Raw genomic sequence first — 14,464 nt, 5'->3', positions numbered from 1 at the left:
CCTTTGCGAAGAAGAGGCCATTATCTATAGTTGTCCAATTACTAAGGCATCTACCAATCCCAATTATTTGGAAGCGCTAACACCAAACCATCTGTTGCTTCTGAAGACCTCATCATCCTTACCACCAGGAAAAGTTCCAAAAGGAAGACACTTATGCTCGTCGTAGATGGAAGCAGGTCCATTACATGTCAAACTTGCTTTGGAAATGGTGAATCAAGGATTACTTACCACAGTTACAGGAACGTCAAAAATGGTCAGATATAAAACATAATTTCCTCCCAGGAGACATCGTGCTTATAGATGACAACTCAGTGTATCACAGTTCATGGATCATGGGAAAAGTCATTCAAGTCTTTTCAGACAAAGAGGATTTATGTGGCAGATGCGCATCAAGACTAAGACCAGCTGTCTAGACAGGCCTACAAGTAAGATCTGTCTTCTACAGGAGGCAGAGGAGCTACAGCTCTAAAAGCTTCAGGACTTTGACTTAACAGAGAGTGATAGTAATGGGCTAAGTATTAGTAACCTCTGTTCTCGATGAGTTACATGACTTGAAGAGGATATTTGCATAAATGTTAATGTTTATTCTTGAAAATTTTAAGTCTTCTTTTTTTTGTAGTTTGCAGTTGTAACTATTATAGTGTAATAATTACGGGCTGGGATATAGTAGCCATGTAGCTATTATCTGTCTGCCTGTATTGCATTTTGCGCTGTGTGTTTATTGTGGGTAACTTGTCACGTGGGTTGGGTCATGGTAGAAGCAAGTGTAGCTACATATTTACAGTTTGTCTTAGTTGGTTTTAGTTTAGTGGAGAGATAGCGAGCCGGGGATGATTTTTTTTTGTTGACCGCTTGTTGTTATTTCACTTATTTACTCTAATTTGAACTCTTTTTCTGCTATACTGCTAATTTAGCTTTGTTAGTTTTCAAAAAAATTGCTGTACAAGATCGTTCACCTTTGCTGGTTTCATAATAAAGGATCGATGTACTTTTTCGACTTGAAACTCAGTTATTTGGAAGCATGTCATACAGTGTCAACTCCCATATTCAGTCTCTTAGCGGTTTTGGTTTGCTTTCAAGTAACCACTACAAGGTATTATCAGTAAACATGTGGAAGCTAAACTTTATGCCTGCATTTTATATTTCCAGTATGAGGAAGAGCACAAGGATAGCACCAAGGAAATTTCTTTGGATACTCTAAAGTTAATGGTGCATGGATTGCAAGGGGAAAAAATGCTGCAAATAACTTAGCCACAGTTGGATATGTAGTGTGAATTCAAATGGGGGGGGGGGCGGGGAGAGAAAATATCACATTTTGTAAAAAGATGGAAGATGATTGTTCATTTGTAAAATGAGCTCTAAAAATGGTTAAAGACTGATGTACGTGTTCCCCGCTTTTCGAACGTTCGCTTTGTGAAACCTTACTGTTACGAAAGACCTACATTAGTACCCTGTTTTCGCTTTCAGAAGGTGTTTTCACTGTTACGAAAAAAATTCAGCGCGCACCCCGAGCAGCCGCTCTCCCCAGATTCGGAACTGCATTCTCACCAGCACTGCTTAAACATGAGCCTGTGAGCAGCCGTTTGCATGTTTGCAAGATGAGTTCTATGGTATTGGAAAAGCCTAAAAGAGCTCGTAAGGGTGTTACACTTAGCGTAAAACTAGACATAATTAAGTGTTTTGATCGTGGTGAACGAAGTAAGGACAACGTGAGTTTGGCTTGTGGAAGCTGACGAAGATGATGTTGAAGAGGTTTTGGTATCCCACGACCAAGATCTGATAGATGAAGAGCTGATGCAATCGGAAGAAAAAAGGATAACAATCGAAACCGAATGAGTAATGATAAAGTACAACTTTAATTTTGAAAGGATACGTCGGTTTAGGGGATATTTGCAGGATGGTTTGAGTCCTTACGAAGAATTGTGTGATAGAAAAATGCGCGAGGCTCAGCAGTCAAGCAAGCCTTCCACATCAGCCACAGCAGACGACGAACCTCGACCTTCGACATCGAGGCGGGCAGAGATAGAAGATGATCTGCCTGTCCTAATGGAAACACACGATGACATGATGACACCCCAGTGTCCCACCACCCCAACCCCCAGGCCGCGGACAGATACCGATTCACGGAGAATGCAACGGTAGCTGGGAGGCACACAGTAGATCTTTAAGAAAAAAGCCCAAATAAACATGCTAATTAATTAGGTGTCGCCAACACGTGATGTCGGCCCAGATCAGAGACGATGCAATCGGAAATCGGCACTGATCTAGGCCGACAATTACGTGCCAGGCGGCACCTAATTAATTAGCATGTTTATTTCGGCTTTTTTCTTAAGGATGTGCTGTGTGCCTCCCAGCTACCGCTGCACCCCTGCATGCTTCGCGGCAATGTATCGCTCAGCGGCCCGGAGGGTGGGGGCCAGTGCACCACCCAAACTCTGACTCAGCCTAACACACCATCATCAGTGTGCTCGGCGCTGTCCCGATTAAGTGATACTACACTGTACGTACATTATTTCTACTTTATATAGGCTGTGTATTTTTACGTGTTATTTGGTATGATTTGGCAGCTTCATAGCTTAAAGGTTACTGGAGAGCGCTTGTGCGTGTTTTTGCCAACAGTGCTTGCGTGAGATTTTCTGCTGACGGCGCTTGCGTGAGATTTTCGCTACAGAGAACAGTGCAGTAATGATTGTGGAAAAGTATTTCTACTTTATATAGGCTGTGTATTTATCATATCATTCCTGCTTTTACTAAATGTTACTGTTATTTTAGGTTTTATGTGTTATTTGGTATGATTTGGTAGGTTATTTTTGGGTCTGTGAACACTCACAAAATTTTCCCATATAAACAAATGGTAATTGCTCCTTCACTTTACGACATTTCGGCTCATGAACCGTTTCATAGGAACACTCTACCTTCGGATGGCAGGGGAAACCTGTATTACAGTTAACACACACAAAATGTCGGAGGAACTCAGCAGGTTAGGCAGCATCTATTGAAAGGAGCAAGTAGTCGACATTAGGGTCTGAGTCCGAATCGTTGACTGTTTACTTTTTCAAAAGATGCTGCCCGACCTGCTGTGTTCCTCCAGAATTTTGTTTGTATTACTGTACTTTGATTTCCAGCATCTGCAGGTTTTCTCTTGTTTGTATTACAGTTAACAATTTATTTGTGACATTGGATTGGATAGCCTATTTTATTTCTATGGTAGGAATAAACTTATTGGAAAGATAAACACGAAGTTGTGGAAAGATAGCCACAGATTTAGATGGGGATACAATTAAAACAAGGGAGAAAGAAGGAAAGGTAGTTTGTAAGAACAGAGATTTAATTATTCATTTTTAAAAAGAAACTGATGGCAGTTATTTTGAAGAGGGGTAAACACAATCATGGTGAACGAAACATTTGCAATGCCAGCAGGCATTGAAGCCAGGCAAGGGAACTAGGTAGTCAGCAATTTAGTGAGAAGGGGAAAACAACGAATGGCAGCTTGATTTGAATGAACGAAGTAAGTTTCTGAGGAAAGAGAGAGAGTTCAGAGGCAGAATGTGTTTAATGGGCAAGGAAACGTAAAACAGCAGAAGTAGGTTTAATTTTAACGATAAAGAAATACATGATGACACTTGGGTAACTTAACTGTTACTACTTGTTAGCTTTCAATAAGTTAACTAAAATTAAAATAACTGAAAGGCAATAAAGAAAGCAAAAAACACCTGATACTGTTTATGAAATAAAAATAGAAAATGCTGGAAAATCTCTGTGGGTAAAACAGCACAAGTACAAATAGAAAGTGTTAACATTTCATATTGATATCCTTCCATCAGAACAGAATATTTAGAAAGTAGACCTGATTTAAGTTAAAGTGAAGGGTGGGAGAAAATAAGAAATGTCTGTGTTATGGTGAAGACTAAAACATAATGGACAACAGAGGCTGATGTCAGATGAGAAAGTGCATTGAAGATTTAATAATGGCAACCAATCTACTTGGGGGATGTGCAAATAGAGAGAGAAGGTGAAAAAAATCTATTCTGGACCTGTGTAATAGAGGCAGAGCAACGCATTATCAGATTTTCAGTATTTTCTGCTTTTGTCTCAAAATGAAGTAAATGGATTCAACTTACTCGATGGTGGCAACAGGACAGGTGCAAAAATACTGTTGTTACCTATAAAGGAAAAATGAGAAATTGTTTTAATTAAGACACTACAACAAACCAATGATATGAGAATTGCACAAATCGACCCTTAGATGCATTTCAAAACACAAATCATTTATATAACATGAACATGTTAAACTAAGAATTCTTTCTTCTTTAATCAACAAAACTCTCCAATAAATATATCCCAGTATATTCCACATGCAAATTATATCACATTTAACATGTTGAATGCCAAGTGTTTTTTCAAACCAGAAAGACATCTTAAAATTGTGGACAATTTCCTACCATATTGAAAACACAGAGCATAAAGGCTGTACTGGACCCACGTGATCCAAGTCTGAAATATTACATCACCATAGCATGAACAGGAAGTGAATTTCATTTTAAATTAATTAATTATCAGACATTGAGGAAAATTAAAGACTTGCCCATTGAATAATGCTGAAAACAGCAATTAAAACTATAATTTTAAAATTAAAATCTTTGGTAAAAGTTTTCATTTTGATAATTCTTACAAAAATTATTTGTAAGGAAATCAGTTTTTAAATCAAGAATGATTCATTGGTAAGAACTTAATAAAGAGATCGAAATCAATTTGCAAAACTTGATGTAACAAGTAATTTGTGTTCCACCAGTTACAATGTTGGTTAGTATTGCACTTTCAATATTCAGAATGATATTTGAGCAAGTCAATATGATTCACTTAACACACGAAATCATCTCACATTATTTATACCTATAGCACACTCCACATATTTGACATGTCATGTGCAAAACCATCTTAATTAGATTTAATACCTAGTGAAGTATTTTGTGGTTACACAAGATTTGATGAAATGCATGTTCTGCAATAGGATTCAATTTGCTTTGATAATGCATTAATAGGAACTATTCAAAAGGAATTAGGAATTTGAACAAAATTGTAACTAAATAATTGAAGTGATACTTAACTACAATTTTGATCATAGAATCAGAATGACCTAAACATTATGAATTAATGTTATAGACCCTCAGCAATAACAGAGAGACATTGTTAAGCAGATTCTTTAAATGATCCACAAAGAAAAGAAGGCAGACACAAGCATCAAATTAACAGCACCCATGCAAGTTATCTATGAAGAGACCAGCCAACTAAATAAGGAAGCTATTTTGATACTGGAAAAACGCAGCATGAAAAGACATACCACCAGAAATGTGAACAGGAACAAAGACTGTAGAGCAAATTGAACTTGAACTGCCTGCAGGAAGTACAGGAGTGACAAGTAAGCAAAACAGCCATCAAATTTGTCACAAACTGCCTTTATCAGCAGTAACATGCATCTGTATAAACATTTATTAACATTGGAAAATGCAAGATTAGAGCTGGTTTATAACTCAAAGCACAAATTCTATTCAATGTGCAGTTAAGCAAGGCGCCACTACCTACAAATTTACTCTTGATCAGAGGCACTAAATGTAGCATATAGTTACATTAGAATGCTATCCTCTGCTGATGAAATTTATTCCATTGAATTCAATGGAAATCAGTTTTAGAGACTGTATGGAGTACTGAAGTAACTATAGAGAAAGTTTAGCACTCCTAGCCAGGAAAGAATTTCTAGCCACACTGATCTTCCATTAAAATTATGATTGCTCTTGCATAAATATAAACATTTGTGAATAAATTAGTGTAACTATGAACGCCTTCACACCTGATTCTGAAACTACCTTCAATCAAGTATGTATAGAGGCACACCACAATTAATTTCCTCTTCCAACTCTAAGATGTTGACTATGCTTTCGACCAATATGAACAGACTCAGAAAGCTTTATTGCTAAATAACCTTGGATAATCTCCTGAATTTAAAGATTGCCACTAAAACACTCAGAGTTATAACTATTTAACCACTGGGAGCTTAACAAAGAAACATGAGGATTTCCAATAATCTTAAAAAGAAAACAAGTTGACAATGCACTTTGAAAACCAATGCCTAGGAATTGCACACACATATTGATTAACAATTTTAATTTCGGGGATATTATTCCATAGAAAATTACACTCACTGCCAGAGCTGGGCAATTCCACATCACCAAAGACACTGAGATCAGAAGAAGCAGACACAGGTGGGGTTGATGGAGTATTTGGAGAGTTTGGAACAGATATTATTGACTCATTATCAGTTTCAGGAATTCTACTAAAACTGATCTTGCGTGGTTCACGTTCTAATGGCATAGGATTCCTTAAGGTTCCAGAGGTAGAGGTATGTCTTGTAGTATTAGGTCTTATTCCTGGAGATTTTAAGGAATATGAAGATTTTCTTGGCTGAAGAGAAAAGACAAGACGATTTATTATCACAGCTCAAAAATAATTTGAATTCTTATTCAATATTAATATGTAACTAATTAATCTAACCAATAAATAATTTCAATATGACTTGAAAAGATGATAATGTAATTCACCTAACAATTCAGGGTTATTTCAATCTGCATCCTCACTGCATAAAAGAGTGCTTATTTAGAGTGTGTTTTCTTATGTTAGAATCCGATATTGTTCAGGCTATCTGGATAATGTTACTGCTCACCTGTTCAGCATTTCAATTATTCTGCCACTGTCACTTTAACCTCAAAATTCAATATTTAAGCACAATTCTTGAGAAGATCATGGATTTGTCAGAAACTAGTTTGGGCAGTTTTCCACAAGTCCTCATGAGGATAATCGACTCCCCCAGTCCATTGCTGTCACAAGACTAGGATGAAAGATGGAGCCAAGTAAAGAAGAGAGGGGAAGGGAGTTGAGGGAAGGCAGCAAAGAAAAATAAAACAACAGGGAAAAAGGGCAAATAGAGAGCCAGGTGAAGCTGAAGTGAGGTTGATAAGCAGAGACACAAATACTACCAAGCACTTTAATCTGATAAGTAAGGAAGACAATAATGGGATCTATTGAGAGAGAGGTGAAAGGGAGATGTAACTAAATGGGATAGTGCAATGAAAATGGATGACTGGAGGTTTGGGGAAGGAGGATTTTGGGAAAGAGAACACTTCAGGTAAAGGTTACTTGAAATTCTAAATTTCAATGTTCAAACCACTGGATTATAGACTACCTTGGTTAAACTCCAGGAGTTGTTCCTTTAGTTTGCATGGTGCCTCATCCTGGCAATGAAGATGGTGGAGGACAGATTGTTTGCCTACTCTGTGTTTAGAGGCCAATAATCCAGGAACTTAAGCCCTTCCAGGTGAGTCAAAGAGTTAAGTGCACTTCCTACAACTACTACATTGAGTGCTTCTGATGAGGACCCCTCTACATCGGTGAGACCAAGCATTGACTAGGCAATCAATTTCCAAAGCACCTCCACCCTTTCTGGAAATGGCCATCCCAATTTCCCAGTTGCATGCTATCTCAACTCCCCTTCCTACTCCCATATTCTGTAGTTGACCCTCTGGGCAGGCCCAATATATATTATATCTCATATTTCACCTAGGCCCAATAGACCTCTTTCAATGGTGAAATAATTGAATTTTCTAATTTCAAGTACCTGTTTCACCCAGCCCCATCTTTCTGATTTACCTCCAATCCTCATATTTTTGCCCTTTCCCATAAGCCCCTCAACCTCTCCATCCAGTTTTTTTCTGCCTCCCTCTCCCCTTATGCTTCCATCCATCCACTATCACTGTGTTACCAACAAATGTCCGTCTAGTTCCATCTGCCCTTCACATCCTCTATTATCACCTTCATTATTTATTACATTTCAGCACTGGTAAGCCTTTGGTATTCCTGCTTATCACAAATTCCAAGGTTCGGTTCAGAAATTGATTTTAAATTACCTTACTTCTCAAATATGGTGCAACTGTAACGAAAACCAATTTCCCCCGGGATCAATAAAGTATGAATATGAAATATACAAGTTAAATGGAACTTCAGGATTACTTACAAATCGTGGTGGTTGTTTACAGTTACGTGGTTCAATTTCCAAGGATTTGTTGAACAAATAGTCTGTAAACTCCTTTTCATTCATATTTCCCATTGGATTCAGATTTTCAAAAAACTTCTATGCATTGAGACAGATGGACATTAGGTAATTTTTGGTGACCAAAGTAATTTTCAATGGGTATAGAAATTTAAATTTTGAAAGAAGTAATCTATGAGCTACCTTTATATCCATTTCCACTTGTAGGCAGTAGGGCTGATTTTGATACTGTTGGATTTCTCCTGTGATTTCTGCCACTTTCCTTCGTTTGCTAAAATTTATTAATTCCTTTCCACATCTTTTGAGGAAATCTGGGTTCCCTACTTCAGTCTTCAGAATGTTTGTCAAATAAATACCTTTGAATGGAAATAGTTTTTTTAAAAAAATTCCAACTTAAAACAAAACTACAACATGCTTAATAAATATAGAAGAGCTGAAGATTTTAAAAAAATGAGACGGCAGACTGAGGTTAAAAACTAATGTAACAAACCCAATGGATTTAAGTACACAGGAGAAACTAATTCCATGTACAATTCATTGTTGAATCAAACTAAGGAAACAGAGAGAAATAGTTAAAATGCCTACCAAAGAAAGGCACACAAGGTGGGTTTATTGACTTAAGCTTGGTTAGGTACTTTTTGAAATGATCTTGACTTAGGTCCACTGCTTCTTCCAAAACCTTTTTCTTTCTTTCAGGTAATGCCTGCATAGAAATATATTTTTAAAACGTTGTAAATAAATACAAAATTTCATGCTCCTAGACCAAAAATAATTCCGGGAAATCAATATTATACAATAAGTGATATTCATCACTAATTTGCAAATACCACTAATTCTGCAACTAATGCTTTCACCCATGAGTCAACTACCAAATAGGAAGATGAAAATAAATAAGATTTTCATTACTGCTGAAAGGGTTATTTGGAAGGAAGATTCAAGGATAAGCAAAAAGCACAAAACCACCATCTCAATCCACAGAAGAACTAAACAATTAAATGAGAATCGAAGCAATAAACAATCTTCTGGAGGAACTCAAGAGGGCCAGGCAGCATCAGTGGAGGGAAATGGACAGTCAATGTTTCAAGTTCAGACCACTCATCCGGACTGAAAGATAAAGTGGAGATAGCCAGTACAAAGAGACGAAGGGAGGGGACGGAGAAAGTTCTGTCAAGTGATAGGTAGATCCAGGCAGGGACAAGTGATAGGCATATAGAGGATGGAAGAGTTGAAATTGTGATAGAGATTGGGAGGTGACAAAGGGCTGCAGATTCAAGAATTGTTTAATGTTATTTCCAGTACTGTAGTGTAAAGGAGAACAAAATAATTGTTACTCCGGATCTGTTGCAGCACACAAAAAAAAGATTAAGATAAAGAACACAAAAATTTAAAAAAAAACACAATTGTAGCAGTTACTTGAAAAACAAACCAAAACCGTTGAGACTGAGAGAGGGAATTAACATTTTATGTCACATTTCCAAACAACTGAATTCCAAGTTGAAGAAAGTACATTCGCTCCTTTATTACGAAAGCAGCAAAGGTGAACAATCTACAACCGTAATATAGCAAAATTAGCAAACTAGTGGAAGTAGTGAAATAAGCAAAGATTGTAAATGAGCAATATCAGAATCAATGATAGTAACAAAGTGAGCTGACAACAAAAAAAAATCAATTCCTGGCCCTAACTAAACTAATGAGGACAAAGTACAAATACTCATTTGCTTCTACCATGCCCCAACCCATGTGACAAATTACCGTAACCCACAATAGAAACACACAACACAACATACAATACAGACAGAAAATAAATACATGGCTCCTAGCACAAATACTGTACATCGATTGATTTAATGTACATAAAGTGAAGCCAGGCACAGGAGCATCTGTACACAAGGTGAATCTGACAGGAAATGATAAAGCAGTGGTGGTGGAGGGTATTGTGGGGTGGGTTAGTAGGTGAAGGTGTTGGTCTGCCTTACTGCTTTGGAGAAGTAACTGTTTTTGAATCTGGTGTGTCCTGTCATGTATACGACTTAGCCTCCTCCCTGATGGGAGTGAGACAAACAGCTCATGAACCAGGAGGGTGGGATCCTTCATGATACTGCTGGAATATGAGATTCTGTTCCTCTGGTTTGTTTAGACTCACCCTGGGAAGCCAAGGTATTCATGTAAATGTGGGAACTGTTACATATGCAAGGAGCAAGAACTACAACTGAGCAGTCAAATTAAACATTTTTACTAAATCATGCTTGTAATGGTACGTGCTGGGCAACTTACAGTGTGGGTGTCTTGGTGGGCTCAGTTCATCACTCCCACACTAGAAATTGCTCAGTGTGTACTTTTACTGACATGACTCAGTAAAAACGGAATTTTACTACTCCATTGCAGTTCTTGCTCCACCTAATCCGTAACAGGAATGCAAGACCACAAGACATAGGAGCAGAATTAGGCCATTTGGCCCATCAAGTCTGCTCCACCATTCACTCATGGCTGATCCCCTCCTCAGCCCCACTCCCTTGCCTTCTCCCCATAACCTTTGATGCTGTCCCCAATCAAGAACTTATCAATCTCTGCCTTAAATACACCCAACCACCTAGCCTCCACAGCCAACTAAGGTAATAAATTCCACAAATTCACCACCCTCTGGCTACAGGAATTTCTCTGCATCTGTTTTAAATGGATGCTCCTCTATCGTGAGGCTGTGCCCTCTTGTCCTAGATTCCCCCACAATGGGAAACATCCTTTCCACATCTCATCTGTCTAGGCCTTTCAACATTTGAAATGTTTCAATGAGATCCCCCCCATCCTTCTGAATTCCAGCAAGTGCAGACCCAGAATCATCAAACACTCCTCGTATGATAACCCTTTCAGTCCTGGAATCATCCTTGTGAATCTCCTCTGAACCCTTTCCAATACCAGCACATCTTTTCTTAAATGAGGAGGCCAAAACTGTTCACAATACTCAAGGTGAGGCCTCACCAGCATCATATCCCTGTTCTTGTATTCTCCACCTCTTGAAATGAATGCCAACATTACATTTGCCTTCCTCACCACCGACTCAACCTGCAAGTTAACCTTTAGGGCGTTCTGCACAAGGACTTCCAAGTCCCTTTGCATCTCAGATTCTTGGATTTTCTCCCTATTTAGAAAATAGTCTGCACATTTATTTCTACTACCAAAGTGCATGACCATGCATTTTCCAATACTGTATTTCATTTGCCACTTTCTTGCTCATTCTCCTAATCTGTCTCAGTCCTTCTGCATGCAGCCTACCTGGTTCCTCAACACTATCTGCCCCTCCTCCAATCTTCGTATCATCTGCAAACTTGGCAACAAAGCCATCTATTGCATCATCTAAATCCTTGATATGCAGCATAAAAAGAAGCGGTCCCAACACCAACCTCTGCGGAACACCACTAGTCACTGGCAGCCAACCATAAAGGGTCTTTTTATTCCAACGTGCTGCCGCCTAACAATCAGCCAATGCTCTAACCGTGATAGTAACTTTCCTGTATTATCACGGGCTCTTAACCTGATAAGCAGACTCACGTGTGGGACCTTGTCAAAGGCCTTCTGAAAGTCCAAATATACAACATCCATTGAATCCCCTTTATCTATCTTATGTGTAATCTCCTCAAAGGATTCCAACAGATTCATCCAAGATTTTCCCTGAGGGAAACCATGCTGACTTTGTCCTATCTTGTCCTGTGTCACCAAGTACTCTATCACCTCTTCCTTAACAATTGACTAACATCTTTCCAACTACTGAGGTCAGGTTAACTGGTCAATAATTTCCTTTCTGCTGCCTTCCTCCTTTCTTAAAGAGTGGAGTGACATTTGCAATTCTCCAGTCCTCTGGTACCATGCTAAGAGTCCAATGAATTTTGAAACATAACTAATGCCTCCACAATCTCTACCACTACCTCTTTCAGAATCCTTGAGTGCAGTTCATCTGGTCCAGGTGACTTATGTACCCTTGGGTCTTCCAGCTTTCTGAGCACCTTCTCCCTTGTAATAGTAACTGCACTTACTTCTCTTCCCTCACACCCTTCAACATCTGGCACACTGCTAGTGTCTTCCACAGTGAAGACTAATGCAAAGCGCTCATTTAGTCCATCTGCCGTCTCCTTGTCCCCAGATATTATTGCTCCGGCCTAACTTTCTAGCCATTCTATACCTACACTCATCTTTTACTATTCACTTTGATAACATTTGCAAGCTTGCTTCCACATTTCATCTTTTCCTTCCTAATGATTCTTTTAGTTGCTCTCTGTAGGTTTTTAAAAGCTTCCCAATCCTCAATCTTCCTGCTAATTTTTGCTTTGTTGTGTGCCCTCTCTTTTGCTTTTATATTAGCTTTCACTCTCCCTGTCAGTCATGGTTGTACTATTTTGCCATTTGAGCATTTCTTTGTTTTTGCAATACACTCATCCTTCACCCTCCTCATTTTTCCTAGAAACTCATGCCATTAGCCGGCTGGTGGCATAGTGGCATCAGCGCTGGACTTTGGAGCAAAGGCTCGAGTTCGAATCCAGCCGGCTCCCTTGCATACTTTCCATCCGTGCTGGGTTGAGCGTTGAGCTAGCAACTCGGCCTCGTAAAAATAAGAAGGCCTGCTAAAAAAAACGCCATCATGATGGCGTCCTGATGACTCCACTCAAAGTTAAAGGCTTTCTTCTTCATGCCATTGCTGCTCTGCTGTCATCCCTGCCAGCATTTCCTTCTAATTTACTTTGGCCAACTCCTCTCATACCACTGTAATTTCCCTTACTCCACTGAAAAACTGCTACATCACACTTTACCTTCTCCTTATCAAATTTCAAGTTGAACTTAATCATATTGTTCTTTTATCTTAAGCTCCCTAATCTCCTCTGGTTCATTACATAACACCCCAACTAGTATAGCTGATCCCCTAGTAGGCTCAACAACAAACTGCTCGAAAAAGCCATCTCGCAGGCATTCAACAAACTCAGTCTCTTGAGATCCATTACCAACCTGATCTTCCCAATTGACCTGTATGTTAAAATCTCCCATGACTATCATAGCATTGTGCTTTTAACAGCCCTTTTCTATTTTCCACTGTAATCTGTGGTCCACATGCCAGCCACTGTTGCGAGTCCTGTATATAACTGCCATCAGGGTCCTTTTACCCCTGTAGTTTCTCAACTCAACCCACTAGGATTCAACATCTACCGATCCTATCTCACATCTTTCTACTGATTTAATACCATTCTTTACCAGCAGCGACATGTTATCCCCTCTGCCTACCTTTCTATCCCTCCGATACTACGTGTAAAATTGAACATTCATCTCCCAACCAAAACCATCCTTCAGCCATGATTCGGTGATGGCCACATCATACTTGACAATTTGTGATAGTGCAACAAGATTATCCACCTTATTTCTTATACTCTGTACATTGAGATATAACACTATATTTGCTCCCTTTTTGATTCTGCATCCCCAATACACTGATACTCACCCTGCTGGCTGCAATTTTGTCCCATCATCTGCATGCCCTTCTTGACATTCTGACTGCATGTTGTCTTTGCTATTTTGCAATCCGTCCTATCTTGAGTCCCTTTACTTCGATTCCCACCCCATTTCCAATGTAGTGGGGAATTAACATTTAAAGCCATTAAAGAGAGACAAGTAATGGAAGATTTGAAGAGCAATATAAATTATGCAACAAATAAAGGAATTTGCCATCCATTTACATTTCTTCCTTGCAACCATACAAATATCACTGGAGTCATGGATTTTGCAGTGGATCTTTCCTGGTACAGGATACGAGAACCAGTCTTCAAATTAAATCTAGGGTATCACAGCAAGTCTGAGCTCCACTGATGACTACATTTTGAGACAACCATGTGAATAATTCCAAACATACTGGCATTTACATGCGTAAGTACATTTAGCTCTATTTGAAAATCCGTATCAACTGAACTGGTTAAACACAAATTCAGATAGTCAGAGGCTTTTTCCAGGGCTGAAAAGGCTAGCACGAGAGTGCATAGTTTTAAGGTGCTTGGAAGTAGGTACAGAGGAGATGCTGGGTAAGTTTTTTTTAAAAACGCAGAGAGTGGTGAGTGCGTGGAATGGGCTGCCGGCGACGGTGGTGGAGGCGGATACAATAGGGTCTTTTAAGAGACTCCTGGACAGGTACATGGAGCTCAGAAAAGTAGAGGGCTATGGGTAACCCCAGGTAATTTCTGAGATAAGGACATGTTCGGCACAGCTTTGTGGGCTGAAGGGCCTGTATTGTGCTGTCGGATTTCTGTGTCTAAATTCAGTCACTTTGACTGCCTGTCAACACTGGAGTAGAGGGTTCAATTTACACCAACTAATGAGCAACAAGAGTTACAA

The 14,464-nt window shown here is 39.1% G+C and overlaps 1 protein-coding gene across 2 annotated transcripts in view; it reads right to left on the bottom strand.

Annotated features, from left to right (window-relative positions):
• The window catches only part of sos2 (son of sevenless homolog 2 (Drosophila)), a 114,137-nt gene that overhangs the window by 8,735 nt on the left and 90,938 nt on the right, over positions 1-14,464 (bottom strand). The window contains exons 17-22 of one of the 2 annotated variants that reach the window (XM_072269379.1): positions 8,687-8,804; positions 8,285-8,457; positions 8,066-8,182; positions 6,201-6,459; positions 5,342-5,395; positions 4,122-4,163 (exon numbers count right to left, since the gene is read on the bottom strand). In XM_072269379.1, coding sequence (XP_072125480.1) covers positions 4,122-4,163; positions 5,342-5,395; positions 6,201-6,459; positions 8,066-8,182; positions 8,285-8,457; positions 8,687-8,804 — 763 coding nt within the window. The remainder of the gene's footprint in view (positions 1-4,121; positions 4,164-5,341; positions 5,396-6,200; positions 6,460-8,065; positions 8,183-8,284; positions 8,458-8,686; positions 8,805-14,464) is intronic. The other variant, XM_072269389.1, reaches the window with a different exon arrangement.

Source organism: Mobula birostris, chromosome 1 (assembly GCF_030028105.1).
Source record: "Mobula birostris isolate sMobBir1 chromosome 1, sMobBir1.hap1, whole genome shotgun sequence".
Classification (NCBI taxonomy): Eukaryota; Metazoa; Chordata; class Chondrichthyes; order Myliobatiformes; family Myliobatidae; genus Mobula; species Mobula birostris.
The sequence above is the reverse complement of the archived record's forward strand: the minus strand, read 5'-3'. Positions and strand labels throughout refer to the sequence as shown.